This window comes from Erigeron canadensis, chromosome 9, assembly GCF_010389155.1.
Source record: "Erigeron canadensis isolate Cc75 chromosome 9, C_canadensis_v1, whole genome shotgun sequence".
Classification (NCBI taxonomy): Eukaryota; Viridiplantae; Streptophyta; class Magnoliopsida; order Asterales; family Asteraceae; genus Erigeron; species Erigeron canadensis.
Genome location: NC_057769.1, coordinates 3035299 through 3062912, shown reverse-complemented (window position 1 = coordinate 3062912; position 27614 = coordinate 3035299). Strand labels below are relative to the sequence as shown.

The window sequence follows — 27614 nt, the reverse complement described above, 5'->3', positions numbered from 1 at the left end:
GAGGTAGATATATCTTTTGTGCTTGCGAGGCCAAGATGCGTATTCTCACTTCTTGGACAAACAAGAATCCAGGCCGTCGATTCATCAAGTGCCCTAAAGTAAGTTTGCCCTAATTTGTGATTCTCTAAATTTCTTTGATATAATGTGAAATTGGGTTAGGGTTTTTGTTTAATTGACTGGAAAGTAACAAAATTTGGGTTCAAAACAGGTTATTAGTTCACATTGTACCAGTTTCAGATTTCTTGATGAACCATTGCCAAGTGATTATTACAAAGATTTGCTTTACGATCTTCATTCACAAAGAAAGATTCAAGAAGCTAAAGAAGAAGATGATAAGGAAAATGAAGCAGATGATAAGCAGATGAAGAAAAAAATGGCTTAATTGACTTTTACAAAGTCAAAATTGCCCATGTTTGACCTTCTGGTTTTTGTTTTGATTTTTATTGTTGCATTATTATCATTTGTAATTGTTGTGTTGGTCGTATAATGTGTTTGTAATCTTTATTAAGTAATGAAAAAATGAAATGAAGTATTGTGGTTTTCAATATATTGTGAAGAAATGAAATCAAATAAAATGAAGTGTTGGTGTTAATAAGACCAGAAAATGCATATTAAGAAAGTAAAAAAAGTCTGCATATAGCAGTGCAAATTACATACCAAAAGACAATGTAGCAGTGCAAATTACATACCAAAAGTCTGCATATAGCAGTGCAAATTATGTGAGTAGCTTTTTCACATATTACATACCAAAAGAGGATCATGTGAATATAGCAGTAAGTCTTTCCTAAACATGATCATGTCTGCATATAGAAGTGCATAGCTAACAATATAGCAGTACATAGCTAACAAGTTTGTTTCAAAAGCTAATACAAAAGATCCTAATTTCCCATTATCCTACTCAACTACCAATGCATCATCCTCTGTTAGACCAGGACCAGGTTTTGTTTTGGCAAGTTTGGCTCTTAAAGCCCTGTAGCTTGGTGCCCTTTGCCTCAAACCTAGTTGTTTTTTGACTTGTTTCACTGGTTCCTTGTTGGCAACCCTTGGTTGAGTGCTGAATGTACCTTGACCAATCCTTGTAACAACCTTGGCCTTGCCCTTGACAGTATTTGATGTCCCAACACTTGAAGTTCCTACAAAAATACATGAATTAAAATAGCTAAAACTATAAACACATTTGCAACAAAAATACCTATATATGAGAATCCATACCTGTACTTGCACCAACTTGTGTTCCTGAAGTCACAAACTTATGTCCTCCTTTGGTAAACCTGTATTTCCTTCCTGGACTGAGTGGCCTCTCTACTGGTTGACTTGCAGACTGAATTTCAACATTTGGTTGGGTGGCATGGTGGGAAGATGGAGTTGGTTGACTTGCAGGGTGTGTTTGATGACTTGCAGAGTGGGTTTCATGAGTTGCAGAGTGTGGTTCTTAACTTGCAGGGTGTGGTTCTTGACTTGCAGGGTCTGGTTCTTGAGTTGATTGAGTTGCAGGCTGTGGTTTTGTTCTTGGGTAGTTTTTTTGTCTTGGCTTTGGTATGTGAGAGGGTCTTTCCTTGGGTTCTGAAGTACATGTTCTTGTGTTGTGACCCACTACCCAGCAGTTCCTACATGTCATCTTCATACCATGTTTTGTGACTCTATTAGACCCAACCCTTGGTTCATGTGCAGCTCTTATCCTTTTCTTTCTAGGCCTGCCAGGCATAGTTCTAGGTTTTGGGGGCAATTGTTTGGGTGAGTCAACTACTGGCCAGGTATCCATACCACCAACTGGAACCACAACCTTGTTATAAGCATCTTCATAAACAGATTTCCTAAACCAACAAGAGATGTAATCCTCTGGTTCTCTGTTACACTTATAGATTGCTTCAATAGCATGCACACATGGAATGCCACTTAATTCCCACATCCTACAAGTACAAGATTGTTCATCCATGTCCACAGTGTATGCATTATTGTAATTTCTAACCTCAAATAAACTACCACCAGCATGTATAGTCAACCAACAAGTCCTCTCATTCTTTATGCCTTCTAGTTTTTTCCTAATAGATGGACACACATCATGCTCCCAACCCTGACTTAACTCCCTCATAGACTTTAATCTAAGCATAACAATTACTCTCAATGCTTCTAGCAGAGTGATTATTGGTTTGTTCCTAACTTTCAACAAGACAGAGTTCCAACACTCACTAAAACCATTTTCAACTGCCTCACATCCTCTATGAATTTCAAAAAGAGCCATACACCAAGAACTAGAATTTTTGTCTATCAAATATTTATATGCATTAGCATTTACTACCTGGATTTCTTTCATGACAGACTCATATTGTGCTTTGTATGATGACTTGGCAGCTTTCCAAAATAGGTTCATGAACTCAACACCACTATACACCTTCCTGAAGTTTTCATAGATGTGCCTAGCACATTGTCTATGTTCTGCTCTTGGCATGACATCCTTGACAGCCTCAATTAAGCCCTACATATTTAGTATATTTTGTAATAACAAGTAAATAACATATTAACAAGTAAATAATATAATGTCCACAGTGTATGCATTATTAACAAGTATATTTAGTATATTTAATATAGTTAGTATATTAACAGGATTTAACAAGTAAATAATATATTAACAGGATTTACCTTGTGTTGATCAGACATCAAGGTAAGTTCTTGACTTTCTGGGCAGTGGAGATCATTACTTAACAATTCGAGAAACCATGTCCAATTCTCTTTATTTTCTACATTCACAATTGCCCAAGCAATTGGGTACACTTGGTTGTTTCCATCCCTTCCAACTGCATTTAACAACTCACCAGTACATGGCTTCTTCAAAAAACACCCATCCAAAGCTACAATCTTTCTACACCCAAACCTCCATCCTTCTTTCACACCAGATAGACAAATGTAGAATCTGTCAAAATAACACTTGTCATCTGGATTGGTTGTAGTACCCAACTGCACTGTAGAGCCTGGATTTGTTCTCAATATTGCTTCACCATAAGACCTTAACAACCCATAATTCTCTTCCAAAGTTTTTTCATACTCTAACAAAGCATAAGTTCTAGCTCTCCTGGACTGATGATGTGAAATGGTACATTTGTACTTTTTCATAACTAAGTCTTGAATGGCACACAACTTGATTTCTGGTTGAGCTCTAATCCTGTCTGCAAAGTGTTTTCCAATCCATTTGTAGTCCACCAATGACCCATACTTAAAGTTTCTAGCACATGTGTGCTCATCAACCAAAGTCAGTATTTGAAAAGACTTTTCATTATCCATCCACCTAGCATAGCATCTAAAGGTACACTTTCTTGGAATTGCAGGGAATCTCTTGTTCTTTTTCTGCTTACCTTTCTCTGGGTCTGAGATATTAGGTGGCCTAGTCCTACACCTAGCAATTATGCTTGTCTTACAAGATCTCTCAAACCAAATAGAATACCCATTGGCAAGAGCATAGTATGACAGGCATTCCCTCAGTTGGTTATGGTTTGCATACAATTCTCCCACCTTTGGTCTCCTCATTTTCCAATGTGTAGAAGAATCATGAATGGGGAATTTAGGAGGTTCTGGTTGTGGTGGTTTAAATATGTCATCAGAATCATCCTTGGCTTTCAATGCTTCAATTAACTCTTTCAAAAAGCTTTCATGTTCTTCATGAACTCCTTTCTTCACATCTGCCTCAACTGTTTTAATAGGCTTATTGCCACCAAGATGTGGAAGTTGCCTTGGGTTTGGTATCTTGGCAATGGGGTTCCCTTTCCTAACCTCCCTAATTTCATCTTCACCCTCAGTTAAATGGTCTAAAGATGCAACAGATTTAGCATCAGACTCGCTAGATTCAACATAACCATCATCATCACTCTCATCATTAACTGGACCTCTACTACTCTCACCATACTCTGTTTTAGACTTAATATTATCATCACCCTCCCTCTCATCAATCTCATCATCACTATGCTTTTCCTTTACAACATATCTACTTAAATCTATAGAATAGTAGTCAAGAAACACTTATAATTCATACTCAGATTGCAGAAGGTCAAAAAACACACGACAATCCTTTTCACATTTCAAATTCTCCAAATGTTCATCAATTGACCCAGCACTATAATACATAACAGAAGATTCAGTACCTGTTTCTTGGTGTATGTGATGTACCAACTCTTCCAAATCTATGGTCGGGGTCATGAGGGTCATCACTTTCTCATCGACATAACGTAATGGATCCTCCATGAAAGACCCATCATAATGGACTTGAAATTTATATAACTGTAATTCTGTCATTTCTGCAAAAAAAAAAAATAAAAAAAAAATTCAAAAATAGCACTTTAGATCAAAAACTAAAAAATAACACTTTAGGTCAAAAGAATTACATAAAGATTAGGATGAATTAAATAAACAAAAAAAATGGAGGAAAAAAAATTAAAAAAAAAAAACCTAGAATTTTGGGGGAAATTGAGATGTAACGATTAGGAAAACGAAATACCTTCATACGGCTGAGATAATCTTTGAATCCAAAGACGATCGGAGTAATTTGGGTTTTTGGTGGTGGTTATGGCGGGAAGATGAAGAAGGAAGAAGAAGGGTTGTTGGGTGGTGGTTACGGGTTTTTTGTTTTTAATTGAGAAAATGATAGATAATAACGCTTTTAGGTTTTTTATATCAAAACTCATCAGTCTTTCGCCACGTGTCCAAGTCAACGAGGGTCAACGGTAAAGGTAACCGGTTACCTTCACTACAGGTAACGCGTTACATGGCATAACCAGAATAATGAAGGTTCTTCAATTACATATCCATTTTTTTAGGTGGTTACATTACATAACCATTCGGGCATAGGTGGTTACATTCACGTGCCATAATTTTTTTTAAGTGGTTACATATCCATTTTTTTAGGTGGTTACATTACGAAACTTAGTTTGAAGATAAAGTTAAGTTTTAAATTGTATGTAATATCACGAAAAATCTTATCCATAATTGATTGTAAAGTTTTTTAATTTAGAAATTATATATGTTAAAAGAAAAACCATATAAATTATAGGACTAAAAGTTTAATAAGTACATATCCTAGATAAACATAAGAAAGAAATCCATATATATGTATCTTTCTAATTCTAATAATTTAATGATACAAATTTTAAAAGCTGTAAACTATTTATGTTAAGAATAATATAATATGAATAATAATTATAATTATATCCAGAATTACATCACATATATCCTATCCTATAAATATAGATATTATTATCGGAACTATTTATGTTAAAGAATAATATAATAATAAATAATATTACACGTATAACTTTATCTAGTTACAGATATAGAATAGAATTAGATTAGATTACATATATCCTTTCCTATAAATGTAAATATTATCGAAATTATATTTTTTTTAGAAAGTTAAAAATAAAATAACTAAAATTCTATCCTATCCATCTTCAAATTCAAATACCAATACAACTAAATATTACGGAGTATTATATTATTCTTGAATAAAAATTGAATTTAACAAAATATAAAAGATAGGATAGGAATAAGAATTAGAGAAGAATTCAAAATATGAATTGAATTAATTAACCGGATCTCAAGTCTCCAAATTTTCCGTAACTACCCAAAAACTCAATCACTTGCCAAACTACTATAAATACACCCTCACCTCTTTCACCTCCTTCTTCATCTCAAAATTTATTCTCTCCCAAAATTTTCTCCTTTCTTTTCAATCGAATTAATTTTTACTATTAACTATCATTTTTACAGTCAGTAAAAAAAAAAAAAAATGGAACTAGATTTGTCACCAAAGTTGGCTCAGAAATCATATGGAGGTGCAGGTGGATCATATCATGCATGGTGTCCTAATGAACTTCCAATGCTTAAACAAGGCAATATCGGCGCCGGCAAACTCTTTTTGTCGAAAAACGGCTTAGCTCTCCCGCGCTATTCCGATTCTGCTAAAGTTGCTTATGTTCTTCAAGGTATATCTATATATCTCTGCATATATATATATATATATATATATCTTTTTGTAGGTATTTATATATCTATTGATCATAATGTAGTTTTTAATGTGTGATTATGATTTGATCAGTAATTTAATCATTAACTGTTTTTGTGATTCGATTTGTTACTATATTTTATAGTAATTTATTAGATGGATATTATGAATGTGTTTAGGATTCGGATTATTCGAATTTCGTGATATCCTTTGATGGATTGTGATTTTTGATAAGTAATCTGATTAATGAAGAGTACTAACTGGCTAGTGTTTGATCTAATTACGTAATCAAACACGTTTGCGGACTTATTAGTGTCATTAGTTTGATATGAGTTTTGTTTTATTTATTATACTGATTCGACAAGCAGTACACACATGTATAACGTGACAACATATTTTTATTTTAACTAATCTTTGATATTAATTAATATTAATTGATATTAATAATAATAATAATAGTTTTGCTGGATCGATAATAATTGAGTTTGGATGAGTTATTTATTCGATTTTAAGATGAATGATTCCAAAACCATATCGAAAATTGTATTAGTTAATTACTTAATTGCACTACCTAGCTAGCTATTGACTTCTAGTTCTCTATTGTTTAGTGTATGCAAAGTAATGTTAACAAAGATTTATAATCATTAACATTAACGTATGGTGTTATGGGCCCTATATGATTCACTGTATTATCTGTTTAATCATATATGTATGCATATATTTATCATAGTTTATGGACCACATTGTTCACATTTCATTTGTTTTTATGTGTGCCTAATTTTGATCCTTTACCAACTTATCTGTTTCTGTCCTCTTTTCGTTAGAATATGATAATTATGTCTTTTAATTCATAAATACGTGTAATTTTTGAAGGTACTGGAGTTGCTGGTATTGTTCTACCTGAGAAAGAAGAAAAGGTCTTGGAAATCAAGACAGGTGATGCCATTGCTCTCCCATTCGGTGTCGTAACTTGGTGGTACAACAAAGAGGATACCGAGCTTCAAATCCTTTTCTTGGGCGACACCAAAACTGCCCACAAGCCAGGGTCATTCACTGACTTTTTCTTGACTGGTTCCAATGGAATCTTCACTGGTTTCTCCACGGAGTTTGTGTGCCGTGCTTGGGATGTAGATGAGGCGACTGCTACATCACTTGTCGGTAACCAAAAAGACAATGGAATCATCAAAGTTGACGCTAGTGCTAAGATGCCCGAGCCCAACAAAGACCATAGGAACGGGATGGCTTTGAACTGTTTGGAAGCTCCATTGGATGTTGACATTAAGGGTGGAGGTAGAGTGGTTGTTTTGAACACAAAGAACTTGCCTTTGGTTGGTGAAGTTGGTTTAGGTGCTGATCTTGTAAGGCTGGATGGTAATGCTATGTGCTCTCCTGGATTCTCGTGTGACTCTGCTCTTCAAGTCACCTACATTGTTAGGGGCAGTGGACGTGCTCAAGTTGTCGGTGTTGATGGGAAACGTGTTCTTGAAACCACTGTTAAGGCTGGGAACTTGTTCATTGTTCCAAGGTTCTTTGTTGTTTCCAAGATCTCCGATGATGAAGGGCTGGAATGGTTCTCCATCATCACTACTCCTAAGTAAGTCCTCCGTTTCTGTTTATTTAGTAAATTGGGCGACTTTAGTATAATTAGTACTTTAACAATAATCTAATACTTTGGACACTTTAGATATAAAATTATGAACTTGATATCGACCCATTTACATATAATTGCTGAATCTAATTTTGACAATGAGTAATTGTTTGTATTTGGCAGCCCGATCTTCACTCACATGGCTGGAAGGACATCTGTGTGGAAGGCGTTGTCTCCTGAGGTGCTGCAGGCTTCTTTCAATGTGACCCCTGAGATTGAGAAGACCTTCCGCTCCAAGAGGATGAACAGTGAGATCTTCTTTGCTCCAACAAAGTGAGTGTCGGATAGGGATTTTGGAAATAATAAGTTAGTATTAGGTTGTAGTTTATAATTTCTTTGGATTTTGGTTGCATGGTTTCATTTTACTGTTTTTCGAACCTTTTGATGAGTGACTTGATTTTGGATCATTGTTGCCTCTGACTCTGTGCGATGAATGCAGTACTATTCTTCCGAAGTCCTGTTTGCTAATGAATGATTTGTTTGATTGTGAATAGGTATTTTAGTTGCTATCAAATTTGTAATTTTGATCAGTGACTTGATGATCAATTACGATCAAATTTAGTTTTGATAAAGATCCCAGAGTAGTGTTTCTTGATCTGTCATGCATGTTACCAGCAATTAGGAATTACTGCGATAGCCATTTGAAGTGGTGCGTGCTCTACGTGATTGAAACTCATGTCGAAATTTAGCTCAGAAAGTGATTTACACAATTACATTTTCATGCTTTGACTTTGTTATAGTCAATTTCAAATATGAAGTTCCGAAGTATCTAAAGAAATGTGAGAATGGTCAACTAACTTTGTGATTTCCCAACGAGTAACGACCTATACTGAACTTTTTTTTATACATGTAGTAATATGATTAATCTTTAAAAACTATAAGATGCGTACTTTTTTCTAGATTTTTATGTAATGAGCTTAGTTTACACTGAGCATTAAAATTTGTATTTGTTGTATGAGAAATTCATTTGTTATCGTTATAAGTAGTAACTAGAAGCAACCTCTTTTCCACACAACCTATGTGTGAATACAACATATTTTTTTTCCAAGTGTGGATCAAATATCACAATCTAAATTATGTTATTTTAACCGGGTTAATGCTAGATAGCTCCATCATAAAATACTTACTAGGAAGAAAAACCCTCAAATAGTTCGTCTAAAGGCACAACAACATATTAAAACTCGAACCTAAGTCTCTCCGAATCAAACCAAACCCTTTTAGAGGGACTTTTTTTTTACCACTTGCTATTAATCCAATGATGAATGATTACAACATATATATATATATAGAACATTATATTTAACTTATTATATTTTTAAAAAATTTAATACTAATATATCAATATACTTTGATAAAGATTCCCTCCCACCTAATATGATTTATATCTTTGAATTTCAACCATTTATATTTTAAAAACTTAGTCAATTTGAAACATAGTAGTTTTTCCTTCAAACATTTATATTAGGGGAGTTCATCAAACCGTTAAACCGTAAAAACCGGACCAAACCGGGTTATTTGGATTGGTTTTGTCGGATTGAATTGCTAAAGTATGGTCCGACGGTTTAAATTTTGTAAAACTGGGTTCCTTGGTTTGGTTACGGTTTGAGTAATGAGTTAACCGTCAAAAACCGGACCGGATCAAAAGTATATATGTATATATTTACACTAATTTATCTATATAAACCAACTTTTACATTCATATTTTCTTATTTTTACTTTATCCTTTTATCTTTTGAGTTTCATTCTTTCATTATATTTTCACTCAAAGATCAAAATATTGAGCCTCGAGTCCTCCAACACCTTTAATATTTCATATTTTGTAAGTATAAAACACAAAGTATTTGTAACTTTATCAATATTTTTATTAATATTAAGATTATAGAGTTCCTGGCTTCTATACGTGTGATAAAAAAATTTAAAAAATTATTGATACAGAAAAATGCATAACTTATTTGAAAATAAAAAAAACCTTGAAACTGTCAAACCGGACAAACCAGACCGGTTTACATGGTTTGGTTTGGTTTGGTTAAACAACATACTTGGTCTGGTTTGGTTAATATATATTGAAACCGGGAATGCCGGTTTGGTTTAAGATTTAGTCAAAACCGGACCACGAACACCCCTAATCTATATATTAGATTTAAAATTTTAACTTTTGAATTAAAATTAAATGTTAAAATTCAAAGATGAATTTTAATTCTTTATCTTTAATTTCAATTCAAATGTTAAAATATATATCCAATGTGTTTATAAGTTTATAGGATCCTCGTACTTATTTAACCATATTATCACTAACTAAAAAAAAAAAGTTACAAAATGATTTAAATCATAGTCGATGATAGGGGTAAGTACGGTTCGGTTTGGTTCGGTTTTTGACTAAAACCGAAACCGAACCGTTATAATTCGGTTTTTGAAAACTAAAACCATTGGGTTTTAATTTTTTCGGTTTCGGTCTATTTCGGTTCGGTTTTTCGGTTTTAGTCGGTTCGTAACCACTTGTGGTTTGAGTCAAATTGAGCTTCAAAAGTTTATAAGTTTATACCCTATAATTACACCTTAATTAATTTCAACAAGTTTTCAAAACAATATTAGTAACAATAACACTACAACAATAACAACAAATCCATAAAAGTAAGTTGTACAAACTTTAAACAAATTTTATATATAACTATTTATATCATTTACGCGTTGTTTAATTATACAATTATTAAAACAAATTAATTTCGTTGTGTACTTTACTTAAAACATATAAAGGATATTATTATATACGGCTAAAAATGCAAATATAATAACATATTTATCAAAAATTAATAATAAAATGATATAAATATAAAATAAAGTAAAGATATATATATATTTGGTTCGGTTTGGTTTTTATGGTTCGTTTTTTTATTAGAAACCAAAATCGAATCACAACTTTCGGTTTTTAAAAAACCAAAGGTTTTTGGTTTTCAATTTTTTCGATTTGATTTTCATGGTTTTTTCGGTTTTCGGTTCGGTTTTTGTTTGGCCCTGATGAAACTTTTAGGAAAAAAAAAAGAAGAAAAGAGGAGTCAATTAAAAACATAACCCAAACACCCCCTCATGTAAGATGAAATAGCGGCCACTTTCATAAATGATCTGAGCAGTGGCGGCTGAAGGCGACGGCGATAGTTAGAAATGCGGATGGGAGCACTGAAATCTTTAAAGGAAGATTATGATATAATCGACGCCAATTTTCTTCATTTCTGCGCCTCTCACGGCATTTTTTCCGGTAAAATTTTGCTATAATAATACATATAAAAATGTATATATATATATATATTTGTAGTGATTTATGATGGAAACATTATTAATGATTGTTTAGAGGTAGACTATTAGAGGGGCTTGATTCATAAAAGACATTTTTAGCGATAATAGTTAGGTATAATTTCATTAAGTGTCTGATTGGCAAGGGGCTTTTAGGGCTTTTAGGAGCTTAAAAGCCCCGAGCTTTTAAATATAAGCTCATTAGCCCTGTTTGGAAACGCATTCGAATTTAAAAGCCCCAGCCCCAAAAAGCTACCAAAAGCCCCGAAAGGTCTTTAAAATAAAAGCTTGTAGGAAGAGAGTTGAAAAAAAAGCCCCAGCCCCTAGCCCCAACCTCAAGCTCTAGCCCCAAGCCCTTAACTATAGCCCTAGCTCCAAGCTTTTGTGCCAAACATACCCTAAGTTAGGGTTATAAATGAAAATACATCTTATTTTTTAGTATATGGCTTTAGCATTTGACAAGGTGAAAACTTATAGTTAGGCAGGCTTATTATCTATAGGTGTTTCTTTGGTTAAAAATGTGGCCGAGTTGACACCAAATTTCTTTACTTCTGTGCATCTCGGAGCCTTTGAAGGAGTTGTGGTTTCATTTACGTTATTGCGATTTTATGCATTTGACATAGTATGAAAATCTATGCTTATTATATCGGTATTTGGAGTCATCTTTTGCTGCATGATATTACCATTAAATCATCCTGTAGTCCTTTTTCTGTGTGTGACCTAAATTTGTTCAGCTTTCTACTTATATGATTATGTGGACTTGGGTTGTAGATGAATCCGTAGGTGATTGCAAGTCACTTGAAGTTGACATGTTAAACATGTAAATCTAAGAGGACCAGTTCACTTACGCGTGAAAATGAATCTGATTTTGACACTGTTTTCGTTAGCTGAAATTCACACTAAACCGTGCTCTCATATCACCCCCATCAGGGTATTACATTTAACTTCAGTTGCTATCAAATATTACTAAGTTTTGCACCTGAAATCCAAAATTTGTCTAGACTCTAGATTCTGATGTGTCTGTTGCCCTTCTTTGTTAGCATAACTATTTCTAGCATGTCAGACAACGGACTAGTTCATTTTTATGTAATCATGTATAAAAGCAGATGAATTAGCATCAGTTACCAGTGCTTTCATTGTTGATCTCATGGGAAATTGTGTACATACTTGTTCATGTGTCTTGGATGATTTGCCAAACTCACGTGTGACCCGAAGCTATGTCTACAGGAATGGGGGAGGGTAAAGGGTATACCTTTTGTTTCATGTGTGAGTAGAGCTGGCTAAATCAACCCAAATACATAAATTTGGATCAATTTGGGCGGTTTCAAAAATAAAATGGGTCTGATTGGACGGCGTGTAAGTTTCACGCGGGTCCTGATGGATCTGAAAAACAATGAATCACTTTGTAACCGGGTTAATTTGGGCGGACAAGAGAATGATTTGGGTGTTAGTGGTCTGCAATATTTTACAGCTTAAAGAAGAAAACTAGATGATGAAGACAAGCTATTGTACTACTATAAATGCCTTTTGTACAACAATATGAAACGGCAATACTTTCTAGTTTCTCCCGTTCGAATTCCATTTTATTCATTTGTCCCTGTGGGACCCTCCACCCCACCAAGTAATCAATTAATTTATCATCCAATTTTATATTTCACAATACGAGCATGGTACCCGCGCAATGCGGCTGTGAGTCGGCGATGACGGTGGTGGCGGCATCTATTGGTATTTAATTTAAAGGGGTTAGTAAAGATATTTTATAATATAATGAACTAATGGTGTAATTTAATATTAAATGTTGATGGTGATTTAATTCATTAAGGGTATTTTGGTCAATTCGCATGTCCCATTTATGTAAACTTTCAACATAGGGGTTATAATTTTTATATAGTAGTATAGATATATAAAACTAAAAATAATAATAATAATGTTTATATTGATGATAGTAAAGTAATGTATAAAACGACAACATCACGTTTATATTTTTTCTACTCATATATTGTTTTTATCCTGATAATAGTGTACATTATAGTTATATGCATAACCTCATTTCAAATTGAGATATATTGTTATTTTACGAAAACTAACAATTATAAACAATAATGAGTATTAAAAAATATATATATAAGCTCATTTTTAAATGACCCGTTTTGACCGAAACCATTTTGACCCGCTTTCAAAATTACCCATTTTGACCCGGACTCCAACCCGATCCGACCCATACATTTTGCCACATATATGTGTGAGCTTCCCTATGACATTCTCTCAAGCATAAGCATGAGCATGAGCACTACTGCACTAGCCACAGCAAGGTACATTAATCATATGCTTCTAAGTTCTAAGGAGTCACTGACTTAAGCAACTTCTAATAAGATTAAGAAGTCATAACTTATCCTATAACCTGAAATACAGTCATTGTAACAATTTCTGCAGGGAATGAATGAAAGTTTAAGGTAGCTCTATCCTAAAGTGATCTCCGTCTCCCTCTTTTTTCACATCTTGCTTGATAACTATCAAACTCAACATTAGGTGCCAAGCATAGATTTTATATTATTCTTTAATGAGTTTGCTGTGATATCTTTTCTTTTTAGCTCTTTAATATTTTTACCTGGTAAGAATTATAAAAATAAAGGGCTGAGTCGGATTTTGAACAGGGGACCTCTAGTGTGTGAGACTAGTGTGATAACTAAAAAGATATCTAATGGTTCTTCTGTGATATCTAAAAGCAAAATAGTTGTTTTCTTTCAAAATATTTCTGGAAGTCCCCGTTCTTGAATAGTTATGATATGTGGGGGATAGTGGTAACATTGATTAAAAAGTATCGGGTTAGCTTTGTTTGCTCGGCAACTTGTGTTGGTTATAACTTGGATAGATATCTGTTTGTTACGACTGGACACATGATGTGGTAAAGGCGACAAACATTAGAAGATATGACATATGGTTTTTTAGCTTAAAAATCATTTACACTGCTCTCTTTTCGTTAATTGTCTCTTTTTTATGCAAGGGATATGCATAATGCTTTATTCTTGATCTTTAAGAGACATGTTTTCTTAAGTACCTCCAGTTCTTTTGTTGGTTATAACTTCAGTTGTTATCAAGTATTACTGATAATATGTATCGGTGTTTTGATGTGAGTTTGCTCTAACCAATCTTTAGTTAGGTATAATTTCATTAAGTTTGGGTTAGAAATCAAGATACAGGTCATTTAAGGATATGGCTTTAGCATTTTAGGATGCCAGTCAATGTAATTAATTTTAAACTTTTGAAAGATTTTCTTATCAATATTAGCTTATAAAGATGTATTAGTGCAGATAAATATGAAAAGAATACGACCAAAAATGCCAAAGACTCTTAAAATCCCCCAGAGATAGACAAAAATTCTTAAACAAATGCTAAAAATCGTAACAATTTACTGATTCTGCCACTGTATATTTACGGCGATACGAGGCTAGTGAAAAAAATTGTGCTACGGGTCACATTCAATACTGATTCCGCCACTGTATATTTAGATTTATCTGTAGGTCATTCGCTGGTTAAAAATGTGGCTGAGTTGACTCCAATTTTTTCTTAATTCTGTGCATTTCATAGCATTTGAAGGAGTTGGTTGTTGTTTTTTACCTGATTGCGATTTTATGCATTTGACAGGGCGTATGAAAATCTATGCTTATATCTGTATTTGGAGTGATCTTTTGCTGCATGTAGTGTGATATTACCATTAAATCATCCTGTAGTCCTTTTTCTGTTTGTGACCTAAAATTGTTCAGGTTTACTTATATGAATATGTGGACTTGGATTGTAGATGAATCGGTAGGTGGTTGCAAGTTATGCCACTTGAAGTTGACATGTTAAACATGTAAATCTAAGCGGACCAGTTCACTTGCGCTTGAAAATGAATGTGATTTTGACACACTTTTTTCTAGCTGAAATTCATAGTAATCCGTGCTCTCTCATATCACTCACATGGGGGTATTACATTTAACATCAGTTGCTATCAAGCATTACTAAGTTTTGCACCTGAAATCCGAAATCTGTCCAGATTCTAAAATTTGCGTACGTGATTGTTGCCATTCCTTGTTAGCATAACTTTCTCTAGCTTGCCAGCCATGAGAATTCGGTGTGTATTAAACACTGCTTTGGAAACAGTCGTCTTCCCTGCCAAACGTTGCTAACAGGCTAATTTATTCTTGTTTAAAAGCAGTTGAATCTGCATCAGTTACAAGTGCTTTCATTGGATCTCATGGGAAATTGTGTACATACTCGTTCATGTGTCTTGGATGATTTGCCAAGCGCACGTGTGACCCAAAGCTATAACTACAGGTATGGGGGAGGGTAAAGGGTAAACCTTTTGTTTCATGTGTGAGCTTCCCTTTGACATCCTCTCAAGCATGGGCATGAGCACTTGCACAGCGCGAGTTACATTCATCATATGCTTCTAAGTTCTAAGGAGTCACGGACTTGAGCAAATTCTAATAAGATTAAGAAGTCATAACTTATCCTATAACCTGAAATACAGTCATTGTAACAATTTCTGTAGGGAACGAATGAAAATTCTAAGGTGGCTCTATCCTAAAGTGATCTTCGTCTCCCTCTTTTTCTACATCTTGCTTGATAACTACCAAACTCAACATTAGGTGCCAAACATATATTTTTTATTATTCTTTAATGAGTTTGCTGTGATATCTTTTCTTTTTAGCTCTTTAATATTTTTACCTGGTAAGAATTATAAAAATAAATAGCTGAGTCCGGGTTCAAACAGGGGACCTCTAGTGTGTGAGACTAGTGTGATAACCGAAAAGATATCTAATGGTTCTTCTGTGATATCTAAAAGCAATTTAGTTGTTTTCTTTCAAAATATTTCTGGAAGTCCCTGTTCTTGAATAGTTATGATGAGTTGGGATAGTGGTAACATTGATTAAAAAGTATCGGGTTAGCTTTGTTTACTCGGCAACTTCTTGTGTTGGTTATAACTTGGATAGAAATTTGGTTGGTACGACTGGACACATGATGTGGTAAAGGCGACAAACATTAGAAGATATGACATATGGTTTTCTAGTTTAAAAATCATTTACACTGCTCTTATTTCGTTAATTGTCTCTTTTTTATGCAAGATATATGCATAATGCTTTATTCGTGATCTTAAAGAAACATTTTTTCTTAAATACCTTCAGTTCTTGTGCTGGTTATAACTTGGATAGAAATCTGTTTGGTACGACTGGACACATGATGTGGTAAAGGTGACAAACATTTGAAGATATGAGATATGGTTTTCTAGTTTAAAAATCATTTACACTTCTGTCTTTTCATTGATTGTCTCTTTTATACGCAAGGCATATGCATATGCATAATGCTTTATTCGTGATCTTAAAGAAACATGTTTTATTAAATACCTCCAGTTCATAGGTGGATACTTATTTTGCTGTCTCGTCTCCCTTAATATTCTTCATACACTACTCGCATTAGTTTTTGGTTATTCAAATTTGTCTCTTACATCTTGTTTGACGTACTGATTGCTTTCCTGTCCACAGTTGAAGATGTCTTAGTTCATGATGTGTACTTGTTAGTGGCTTCGGCGGAGAAACTTGCTAATTTCGATAGATTAAAACAGGTTAATTGATTAGCTCATCTCTTTTTTTTTCTTTTTTTTTTTATAAATATATATACATATGTTTCTTTAATTTTATATTTAATGTTACATGTGCCCTGCTTCGAATCAGGGTATCAACCAACTCCTCTCTATAATAGAAACATGCCATCAACCGTGGATGAATGGTCTGGAGATTTTGGAAGATAGGAAACAAAATAAACATCATCTGTCTACTGGGTGTGAACGGTATATCTGTTTGTTAATTTTTTTTTTATTCTAGAAATAATTTTTAATGACTGCATACAGTGCACCAGCTTCGATGTGTTACTACATGGTGGATTGCATGAGGGACATGTAACGGAATTAGTGGGCCCGTCTTCTTCTGGGAAAACACAAGTAAGAATATGTATACATGGCATCACATGCATATGATTTATTAAGGTTGTGAAGTATTCTAATTTCATAATATGGGTCAGGTTTGCTTTCAAGTGGCATCAAATGTGGCTATGAAGCTGGGTAGTGTTGTTTTTCTTGATTCGGGAAACTCATTTTCACCTACACGCATTATGCAAATGGTTACTCGTATATCTGGTTCAGCTGGGAATAAGGTATGTTTATTTTGCTTTGTTATCTTAAATACCCCCTTCGTCCTGAAAAAACTGTCTAGTCTGACCTTGTTACGGATATTTGGTGCCTCTTTACTGAAACCAATTATTTTGTTTCTACACTACTGATTTTTGGGGCCAATGAATATATTCTTGTGGTATCAAAACAGTTGTACAACTGTAGAAGCTTTTTTCATATAGTTGAACTATGAAATTAGTTATAGACCTCGTGATTTCTCAAATTAGAGTATTAAACAGATTAATCAAACTTGGTTACTTTTCTGCCCATAAATGACCTGCTACATGCTTAGTTGAATTTAACAATCCAGGACAATGTGCTCTTATATTTTGAACTGGAGGGAATACTTTCTTATTATCGATTATTATTAGATATGTAGATTCAAAGTTATATTTGTAGTCCGTAGAAAGGTTCAGGCAATTGATATAAATGTAATTGGACTGAGCATAATTAATCAGTTGTGCCAATGTGGCAATCTTTGTATAGTTATATACTTTCATGTGTCTTGTTTTGTAGGTCGATGGATTTCTTCAACCTGCAATGAGAAACATAGAACATCATGCTGTTTTTGACATTTATGCCTTGTTAAAGATTCTTCATCAGTTAAAGTTAAATTTAAAATCTCAGGTTTGCTGAATAGAATACACATCCCTTTTAGTCTCTCCTTTATATCTTCACTATTGGTCATTCTTGTTTTGTGATCAAAACCGTACCCTAATGCAGACAAGATACCGACTACGGTTGATAATCGTTGATTCGATATCATCACTTATTGCCCCAGTTCTTGGGGGAAGCAATGCGCAAGGTATACATCTTTGTGTATGTGATATAAATCATATAACTAGATTTCTATATGAAGGTCCTTGATATTTTAATTTATTAAATTTTAGTGAAGCTTGCGAAACACATAGATGTTGACTATGGTTTCTTAATTGGGTAAAATGCAGGACATGCTTTGATGGTTTCTGTTGGATACTTGCTGAAGGAGTTAGCAGACAGACATAACATCGCAGTTGTTGTGAGTAAATCTGTAAAAAGAATTCATAACCAAATTTGATCAGTTATAAATTTGTTAAAAATGGATAAACAGTGTTGACGGGTCCGACCCAACCACATACTGACCCACACAAGATACGACTTATTTTGAGCTGTTACCCAACCCGCCTGTTGTCATGTCAATTAAATTATTTTTGCAAGTATGGAACATTTGCTCTGTGTTTCAGGTTACAAATCATATGGTGAGCGGAGAAGGAGGTATTCCAAAGCCGGCTCTTGGAGAGAGTTGGAAAAACATTCCACATGTGCGACTACAAGTTTCCCAGGACCATGCAAGCAACACCTATGGGGTGTACATACTGAAGCACCCATACATGGTATACTTGTTCAAACGTTGCTCACGTCCTTTTGACCTACTTTTTTATTCCGTTTGTTTCCATAATTACTGGGATATTAGAGAACAGGTGTAAACCATTTTACTTTGCATAAATGCATTCTACTTCGTGTTAGCGAGTTGGTTCCTTTTTTAACTGTTATTTCTTCATCCTCAGGCATCCGGAGGAAGTGTGACCTTCATGATTCCATGACATTTGGTTTAACTTTTGCAGCAGTACATATTTGACTTAACAGAATATTTTTATCAATGTTAAAGCTAGTGATATTCAAATGTACATTCATGATTCATGCAATAAGTAATTGCTTAGTGATGGTTTTTTGCAAATTGCAATGTTGCCCCATCCATCGTTTCCTTGCCAGTCAACAAAATTTGTGATGTAACCGAAGATGATCTAAAGATCGAGATATGATGACGAGTATAAAAGACTTTTGGCGTATATATTATCATATGTTCAATTTTTTTGAAGTTTACAAGCTTTTATCTAATACCTACACATAATTTACCTGGTCTTTAGTAAAGCTAATGAGTGAAACAAGACGAAAGTTTTTGGCATTATGAAACAAAAATATATGTAACGGTTAGTTATCTTTTATATTAGTGTATTGATTTAAAAAAAGCTATGGTTAGTAACTGACAAACTTTAATGGTTGGTGGTCTTGGTGTGTGACATCTCTATGTGACATAAGTGTGTCTTTATATTGTTCTTTAAATCTTAATCTATTTGGACTGCTCAAAGAGACATAAAATCTTTAGGAAGAATAAGATTAATTAACCATCAAGGTAGGTAGTGCTCATAAGACTTGATAGATATCAATTGTCAAGTTAACATCTCATTATAACATTTTATGAATGATCAAGAAAAAGTTTGGAAATGATTATGGAGATAACCAGTTAGGTCGTATATTATTGTTTAAAAAAACTGACCTTTTCAAAAGAAAAAAAAAATGAATAGAACTAACGCTTTCTATATTAAAAATCAAGAATCGTCCCAATTTATAGTGTTTATTGAAAAGAAATGAAATTATTAATCTAAGTAGAGTTTTTTTTAGCGTATGAAGTATCTTACAAACAAATTGCTAATTGACTGGTAAATTACATATAGAATTTTGATGTGCATACATCTATTAAAATTCAATTATATTACTATTTTGCATTATAGTTGTACTTTAATTTAACTAAACCAACCATATGACATTATTACCCCACAAAATTCAACCTTTTCCTCGCCTTATATATTTCAGCCGACCAACGGATTTGTCAATAGCATAAAGTCATATAATAACCATAGAAGTCAAAAATAGAACGCAACATTAATAAAGAATAATAATAAAGTTACAATTAGATGATAATCAATTTTCTGTTGGTGCAAAAATCGTTATTATCAATATATGAAAAGGCAACTGTGTTTAATGAATAATGACATTTTGTTTTTTAAGGATAAATTAAGCATGGTCGGTGTTTTATTCCTTTTGTATCACATATATTCACATGTTCATAGAACTCGTCGGTTGTCACTCGTCACACTCACACATAACTTGTTCTTTTAAACTTCTCAACATAAATGCATATCTATATGGTCATAATGTCATATGGTACATATGAAGTAATATGAGAATCAACTATATTACTCTAGACTGTTTTGTGGAATAAAATTGCTTACCGGGGTAACTTTTCCCCACCCCTGAAAATAATAAAAAAAGATTAAACTATCTTTTCAATCTCATGTGATTGGATCAGTTTGAACAATGACAACCATTCACATGTAAACATAACTTATACATAATTCTAATGGATTTCCGTTTCCTTTGAACTTTCATCACTTTTCACAAACGATTAATCAAATGTGATTAACTCATTATTGTGTAATTCTTGAATTTTTTGAGGTTCTCGTTAATTTATACCTTACCATATGTACCTGGATACATATATAGGTTCATGTAAAGCCAGATGAGCTTTTAAAATTTAAGTACAACAAAGTTGTGACAAGAGTCTACCAAAATTTGTCGTTAATTAGATGTGGCATTAATTTCTCATAAGTCGTTGTTGGTGGGCTTGTTAATAGCCATCCAAAATGCATGGCCATTGCACCATGTCTTAATAATGATAGACCGACTTGTAGGACCTTCACATATATTCTACTTAGTGTCATTTTGTGTAAAGCAAGATGACTAGCTATACCTTAAATAAGTTGTTATATAGTAACAATTTCAAACGTGGCTTCAAACTACATATATTATGCAGAAAGTTACAAAATACAAACGGAACCCTCCAAAATTGCACTAAATTTTCAACAATCTAAAATGTACATAATTTATAAGTTCAACCGAACAAGCTATAAATTTCATTTTGACTTTTTGAGTATATTTAGCTACTCATTATTTTCAATTTAGGGCCATCATTTTTTTAGTCATTAATTGCTGAATGTATTAAATAACTGAATGCATTAAGTTATTAATGTCTTAATGTATTAAGTAAGAAATAAGTAATTGACGGTTATTTTTGTTTATTAAGTAAAAAAGAACATGAAATTTGACTGAATGCATGAAGTTATTAATTATTAAGTCTATTAAGTAAAAAAAGGACAAACCATTTGTTGATCTTACACAAACAATATATTTTGTTGGCTTGTTTGTTTGATAGGTTGAAAATGGTACAATTTTACGTTTAAGCTCCTTTAATTAGTTTGTTAAGATTTGAGAAAGTTCCATAAAGAAGAAAACAAGGGGAATTCGGGAGACAAGAGGTAGAACCCACCATTGAAAAACTGCAACATTATATGGAAAATATATTATCACAAAAGTGTTTAATTTCTTGCTTTCATCATTAGGTTTTATTTGTGTGAGCGTGGAAAGGGCACCCGCATAACTTGTTAGACACTACCAACATAAATGCATGCCATCATGATTTGGTTAATCACAACACACATATGTCATTACTTGAGATAAATACATACATATATATTTCTTGTTGATTTCGATTTAAGACACGAAACCCATCATTGATGAAATTAAACAAACTTTCTAACTCAATTTAAAACCATAATTAGTTGTTAAACCCAAACCTTCTCATTCTTGAAGTGATAGGATATCTCCCTAACTTACTTGGACTGAAGAGTGAAGATCATTGGTAGATAATTAATCTTCTTAGAAGACTCTTAATTATCAAATCACATGATCTATATCAAAATAAGTTTCCATAAGAGATATCATGTTTGGACTTTGAATAAAACAATGATTATTTTTTGAATAAGTTGGTGACGCTTTATGGTTTGTAGAGTACACATCCCAAGTTAAAATCTTGTAAAAGACTAAAAGGTAAAAATGTACCTGCAAAACCTACCCACTATAACCACTCACCAAAAAGATGACACCAATTTTCTCAACACGGTTAATGTTATGTCTCTATTCACTTCCATTATCGGCTACCGTATGCGCCTAAATTATGATTCTTGTTAACTTCCATATGATACACAACACAAACATAAATTAAATAAGTTTTTTTTTCATTTGTTATGTCTATTATTAATTTGATATTTAAGTTCGATTTGACATGACTTAAAAAGGGGTAAATTGATTTAGTCATGAAACGATTGTTTACGAGAATTGTAGAACATGTGTTTTATATTCTATGCGTATCCAAAAAGTATTCTGTTACGATTGTGGCCTAAAGATGTTACATTAGCATGCTCCCAAGTTAGGTCAAATACAAGTACAAAGGTCATGGCGTTGTTCAGTTCGTGTGTTAATAAGTCAACATATTTATGTAATAATTGAAACCACTTGTCAATATTGTTTAAGTTGTTAAATAATTTAGATACGCGAATTTTTATGGAATGGTCTTTTTGGAAACACTAGAGGATCATAAGCTTGAGTATTATCGTGTCACTAGCAACCCACTTGATCATATTCCAATAAGTAAACACATTAGGGACAAGGGTGCAGAGCTAATTTTTAGCTCTTTGCTCTTTTTAAGCCAATAATGTCTTGCCATGTGTGCAAGTCAATTCCTTGTCATTTTTTTGCAAAAAACTAACTAAAATGGAGGGTGTAGAGTCATTTATTGTCAAAAGAGCCAATAGAACTAAAAAAAAAAAGTGTCAAATTACATGCCAATTAAACCACTCAAGGGTAACTACAATCGACCAAATATAACCGATACTACTTGTCAAAAGAGCCAATTGCACTTGCCAATTGCTCATTAGGAAGAAACCCATAAACATGGGAAAACGATGATTGAACCAAAGAATTTCTCGTCACAGAGGCTTTACATCACTAGGATGTCCACTTGAGCTAAGCACAAGAGACTACATAGTGCGCGCTTTTTCTCTTTCTCTCTCTCTCTCTCTCTCTCTATATATATATATATATATATATATATATATATATGAATTAAAACCTCTTATTTTAACAAAACTTTTATTTCTGTAATTGATTCATTGAACACTTGAACAGTCTTAAAATAAGAACACGGTGAGAACATTTAAAAACTACATTTTGATGTATTAATAGTCCATAAAACTAATATAGTGAAATTATCTTGGATTGAGATTCCCTAAAGTTATTGTAACTTTATAGGTAAAGTTAGGATCATCTCGGCCATTCAATTCAAATTAAAGGTTAAGATTCAAAAATGATTTTTTAATCTTAACCATTGATTTTAATCCAATGGTCCACATCCATCAACTTTACCTATAAAGTTGATATTAACTTTAGGGAAACTCAATCCAATTATCTTAATTTAAGTGTTTAACAATACATTGGTCTGTCAAAATCGAGAAAATCATGTTTTTTGTGTTGTGCATCCATCTTGGATGCATATTCATCAAAATGATGCATCCAACAAAAAACGTGATTTTTTCGATTTTGACAGATCAATTGTTAAACACTTAAATAATGATAATTTCACTATGTTAATTTTATGGATGCATATAATCAACTATAGCTCTATATATAATCATCTCATTGTAATCAAGAATATTCAAGATCAATGGAAAATATCCTTTCATTTTCTTATTCTCTCTATATCTTATTGTGTTATGCTATTAGGTCGTTGTTTTACAACATTCTCTTAACTTTTTTTTTTTTTTACCGATCTTTAGAAATCAAAATCCTTTTTATGTGTCACCATTCACCAACAAAATTGATAGTGAAACTTATGATATTTGAACACAAGTAGACTTTAGATTAAGATTACAATTCCTATGTGATAGACCGTAGACCAAACCCACTAATGCTTTGGATTATATTTATTCCTTTTTGAAAAGCCTGACCAAACTATAACTTTGAATGAGAAAAAGATAGGTCTTGTATTTTCGTAGTAGACCGAACTACATACTCCTTTTGTTAGTTGATTATATATTTATGGCAGAGGGTAACACCACCAGACAAGTCAACCCGACTAAGGTATTAGCGGCGACGTCGCCGCTAATACTTTGACATTAACAGGGGACCATTACAGACATGAGGGCCCGCAGTATTAGCGGTGACGTCGCCGCCAATACCCTCTGTGGTGGGGTTACACATTTTCCCCTGGTGGGGTTACGCATCCCGATATTTATATGCCATGCATTATGGTTAATACTTTCTATTTATTTTACTTTCTGCCCAAAAGTTGAAATCGATCATTAGCTAATTTGCCCCAACGTACATCAATACAACATATATTGTTCTTTTGTTTTCGAAGATTTTTGGCTTTGTAAGGTAGAGTGAAAAAAACAAGAGATATATGATCCAATCGATCTTATGATTATTTTAAAATACAGACCGTTTCAAAAACAATTTTGCTAATAACAACCTTAAATTTTTGTTAATAATATGCATAAAAAGATGGTATCTTGTATATAAAAAGTCATCTATATCCAAAACTTGATGATAAAAAATAAAATATTTTATAACAAATTTTCAAACCCTTTCAAAAATATATATACAATCATTAATTGGCGTATCAATTGATAAAAATGTCTATATGATATTTTGAGACCACCTCTTATTTTAGGACCAACTAGGACCATTGATTTTTGTACACCATCATCATCTACTACGATATACAATTTTTTTTTGTAAAAACACTAAGACTTTCCGGCGACGGGCTCACCAGAAAATCATGTGTAAGTTAACTTGAGAGCCTTCAACACACTAATATTTCTGGTGATTTGTGTGTACGTAAGGCTCGACTATCTTGAGATTTATGGTGCTTTTACAACAAATACACGTAAAGAAATACATGTCGAAGCTAATATAAAATACAAAATATTCATTACAAATAAAAAAAAAGATGTAGAAATGTAATGTTAGAATCCAATTGCAATAAAAGGTGAAGAAGAAGAGGAGGAAGGAGATGGCCATAATTGTGCATTTTTGACCTTTGAAATGCTTGAAAGAACACTCAACGGAGTAACATCTCCAATGACTGTAACCTTCTTTGATTCTAAGTCTATATGAAATGATTTCACTCCTGCATAAATTGGAACAAGATAATGTTTAACTATAGATTACCAATTTGTCAAAAAGTTGAAGAACGCAAATCGAATTTGCTCAAAATAATGCATTCAATGAGGATTATATATAAAACTGGTTTGGAATTTGCTAAATACAGCCCTTAAGGTTGTGTTTAAGATGCATAAATTATCTAAATGTTGTATTTAGCATTTCCCAACTGGTTTTATGCGTATCTATTTTACTTTTATCATATCCTAAATTACTTCTGATCTCCAAAATTTGGATATTAATTATATCCTGCAGAAATAAATATACCTTCCATTCTTGAAATATGTTTTCTTACTTTCCCTTCGCATCCCTTGCAATGAATCGACACCCTCAATTCCACAACCTGCACGAAATATATATTAAATGTACTTTTAATTATCATCAATTTTAATTTATTAAAAAACCAATTTCATAATATAAAATAGTTTAATTTCCTGTCTATAATAAGCATGAGTAATATATTTTGTTTTAGTATAGTTTTTTTTTATATAATGATGACCAGATCAGTTAGTCACAAGGCTTGGAGCACATTTTTGTCTTCAAATACTTATATCAACCCATCTTGTTATCTAGTGTACGTGCAATGTCGCACTATATTACGATGAGGTTTTGTTAATATTGTATAATCTTTGAAAAATATATATATTTTATGTTTTTGTTTTAGTCACATTTAAAGATAAGATTCGAATTGTCGAATCTTTGAGTTTGAGAAAGTACGGACAATATTAATCTGTCATCCATTCTGTAGTTTACATAGTTCAATAAAACTATATATAACTTTTTAATTATTTTATAAAAATAAATAGATCCACAATCAAAGAGTGCTACTTTAAGTTGAATTTTTTAATACTGTAATTCTGTATAAAAAGCCAAGTTTTGGCCTCTTTTTTAGTTTATATTAATTTAACAAAAAGCCAAATTCAGGTAATACCTGTAAAAATTAAAACCATTATCTCCCTAATAAAAAATTATTTTCCATTTCAAAATTTACTTTAATTTCTTTTACCATATTGAAATATTAGAAAATAGTTTTGTAAAATTTTATATTTTTAACTTAAATCCTTTCTTTAAGCTATATAACAACAAAATCAAGACACAAGAAAACATAAAATGGTGATGAAGTATATTCGATTTCAATGTATATATATATGTTTGAGATGTGTTTAACACAGTCAAATATTCCCTTTAAAATACGTATTTTCATTGAAATAGTTTTAAGTCCATTTAATGAATATCATTCTATCATACAAGGATTAGGCGTTTTAAATTTCACTTTGTTTCTACGGTATTCAAGAGATAGAACAAATATTTTTTAAAAAAATTGACAGACTCGTCATTTTAAAGAATCTAATCAAAACATATGATCAGAAAAAACGTAACATGTATCAACCAGTTGGACTAATGCAGTTGCTAAATATATTATCGATACGTTAATGATCAAAGATGACAAATATATCATCAATGATCGATGATTAGAGATAATTTGATAAAATTAAGAATATATATACTAATATACATATAACCTTATAGCATTTACCATATCAGAAAATTACAAAACACGACTAGCTACACTACACTACTTATGTGAGAAAAGTGCAAACCTGGTCACGAGAACGAGCCGACGACCTCGAAGATATCAAATGGCGTGGGGACTCCACGGTTGCACCTAATCGAATGGACGATGATCTAGACTTAACCAATGCAGGAGACTCATCACCTCTAGCATTTGACGGCCTAGACGATGACAAACAAGACTTCTTGGTCACTGAAGGTGAATCATAATCTGGCCAAACCGGTTCACTAACTACTATTGCACCTTTGTTATCCTTTAATTCGTCGAAAAATATAGGATTGTTATTTAAAAGATATCTAGAAGATGAACCACGAGTTGTTATATTATTTCTATCAATCAAATCAGCACTACTTTTTCTTCTAGCCAACATAACACCGTCATCGACATTTCTAGTAACATGAATGTTTTTTAACGTTGTTGTTGTAGTGGTGGCGGACGATGTGCTTTTTCGGTTTTTTTGTAAGTAAGCAGTGTAAGGTTTAGGGTCAATATGTTGTTGTGAAGTACAAGGGATTGTTGGTGCTTTAAACTTTGGTTTATCTCCAAAATCAAATTGATAATGGTTGTTGTAATAGTTATAGTGACGGTGGTTTATCGGCCGTGGGGTGGTCGACGACCCACCGCCACGTCGGACCATGGCGTGTTGGTTCATGGTTGTGCATATGGCTGTTGAAGCTGGTGATGCACAAAAAAATTCTGTTGTTTTGATTTTCATATTGTTGGTGTTTTTTTTTTTTTTTTGGAAGTATGGTTTTTTGTGTGAGAATGTAGAGTGTGGTTGATGTGGTTATAAAGTGTGAGATGGAATTTTGAAAAATGGAAAGGATTATATAACTAAAAAGAATGTAGAAAAAGGTGGTGTAAATAGTAATAGGAGATGATAGATGGACACCTCAAGACTAGATGTGATGATATATTTTCATGGTCCGAAAAACAAAGCCAAAAGGAAAGGAAATAAAAGGCAATATGTTTATTTTTGGACTACGTGTTTCATGATTGTTTATCCATTTCAACAACAATTCAACACAAA

The 27614-nt window shown here is 32.9% G+C and overlaps 3 protein-coding genes across 4 annotated transcripts; 2 read left to right on the top strand and 1 right to left on the bottom strand.

The window, feature by feature from the left end:
• The first annotated feature begins 5674 nt into the window (after positions 1-5674).
• Positions 5675-8091, top strand: LOC122582209 (11S globulin seed storage protein Ana o 2.0101-like). The gene is made up of 3 exons (XM_043754568.1): positions 5675-5969; positions 6863-7583; positions 7761-8091. Exons 1-3 carry the CDS (start codon positions 5774-5776, stop codon positions 7912-7914), a joined length of 1071 nt encoding a protein of 356 aa, XP_043610503.1. The 5' UTR covers positions 5675-5773; the 3' UTR covers positions 7915-8091.
• Positions 8092-10703: 2612 nt separating this feature from the next.
• Positions 10704-18850, top strand: LOC122581743 (DNA repair protein RAD51 homolog 4). 2 transcript variants are annotated; one of them, XM_043754015.1, is made up of 10 exons: positions 10704-10890; positions 16451-16530; positions 16640-16746; positions 16824-16905; positions 16986-17117; positions 17650-17760; positions 17857-17938; positions 18081-18151; positions 18357-18506; positions 18681-18850. In XM_043754015.1, exons 1-10 carry the CDS (start codon positions 10797-10799, stop codon positions 18714-18716), a joined length of 945 nt encoding a protein of 314 aa, XP_043609950.1. In that variant the 5' UTR covers positions 10704-10796; the 3' UTR covers positions 18717-18850. The 2 variants fall into 2 exon arrangements, with proteins under 2 accessions (XP_043609950.1, XP_043609949.1); XM_043754014.1 differs by having other exon boundaries at positions 16640-16755.
• A 5853-nt stretch (positions 18851-24703) lies between these two features.
• On the bottom strand, positions 24704-27366 carry LOC122582818 (protein SODIUM POTASSIUM ROOT DEFECTIVE 1). The gene is made up of 3 exons (XM_043755252.1): positions 26613-27366; positions 25279-25354; positions 24704-24979 (listed from the first exon to the last, which is right to left on the bottom strand). The coding sequence occupies exons 1-3, from the start codon at positions 27297-27299 to the stop codon at positions 24816-24818; spliced, it is 927 nt and encodes a 308-aa protein (XP_043611187.1). The 5' UTR covers positions 27300-27366; the 3' UTR covers positions 24704-24815.
• Positions 27367-27614: the final 248 nt, after the last annotated feature.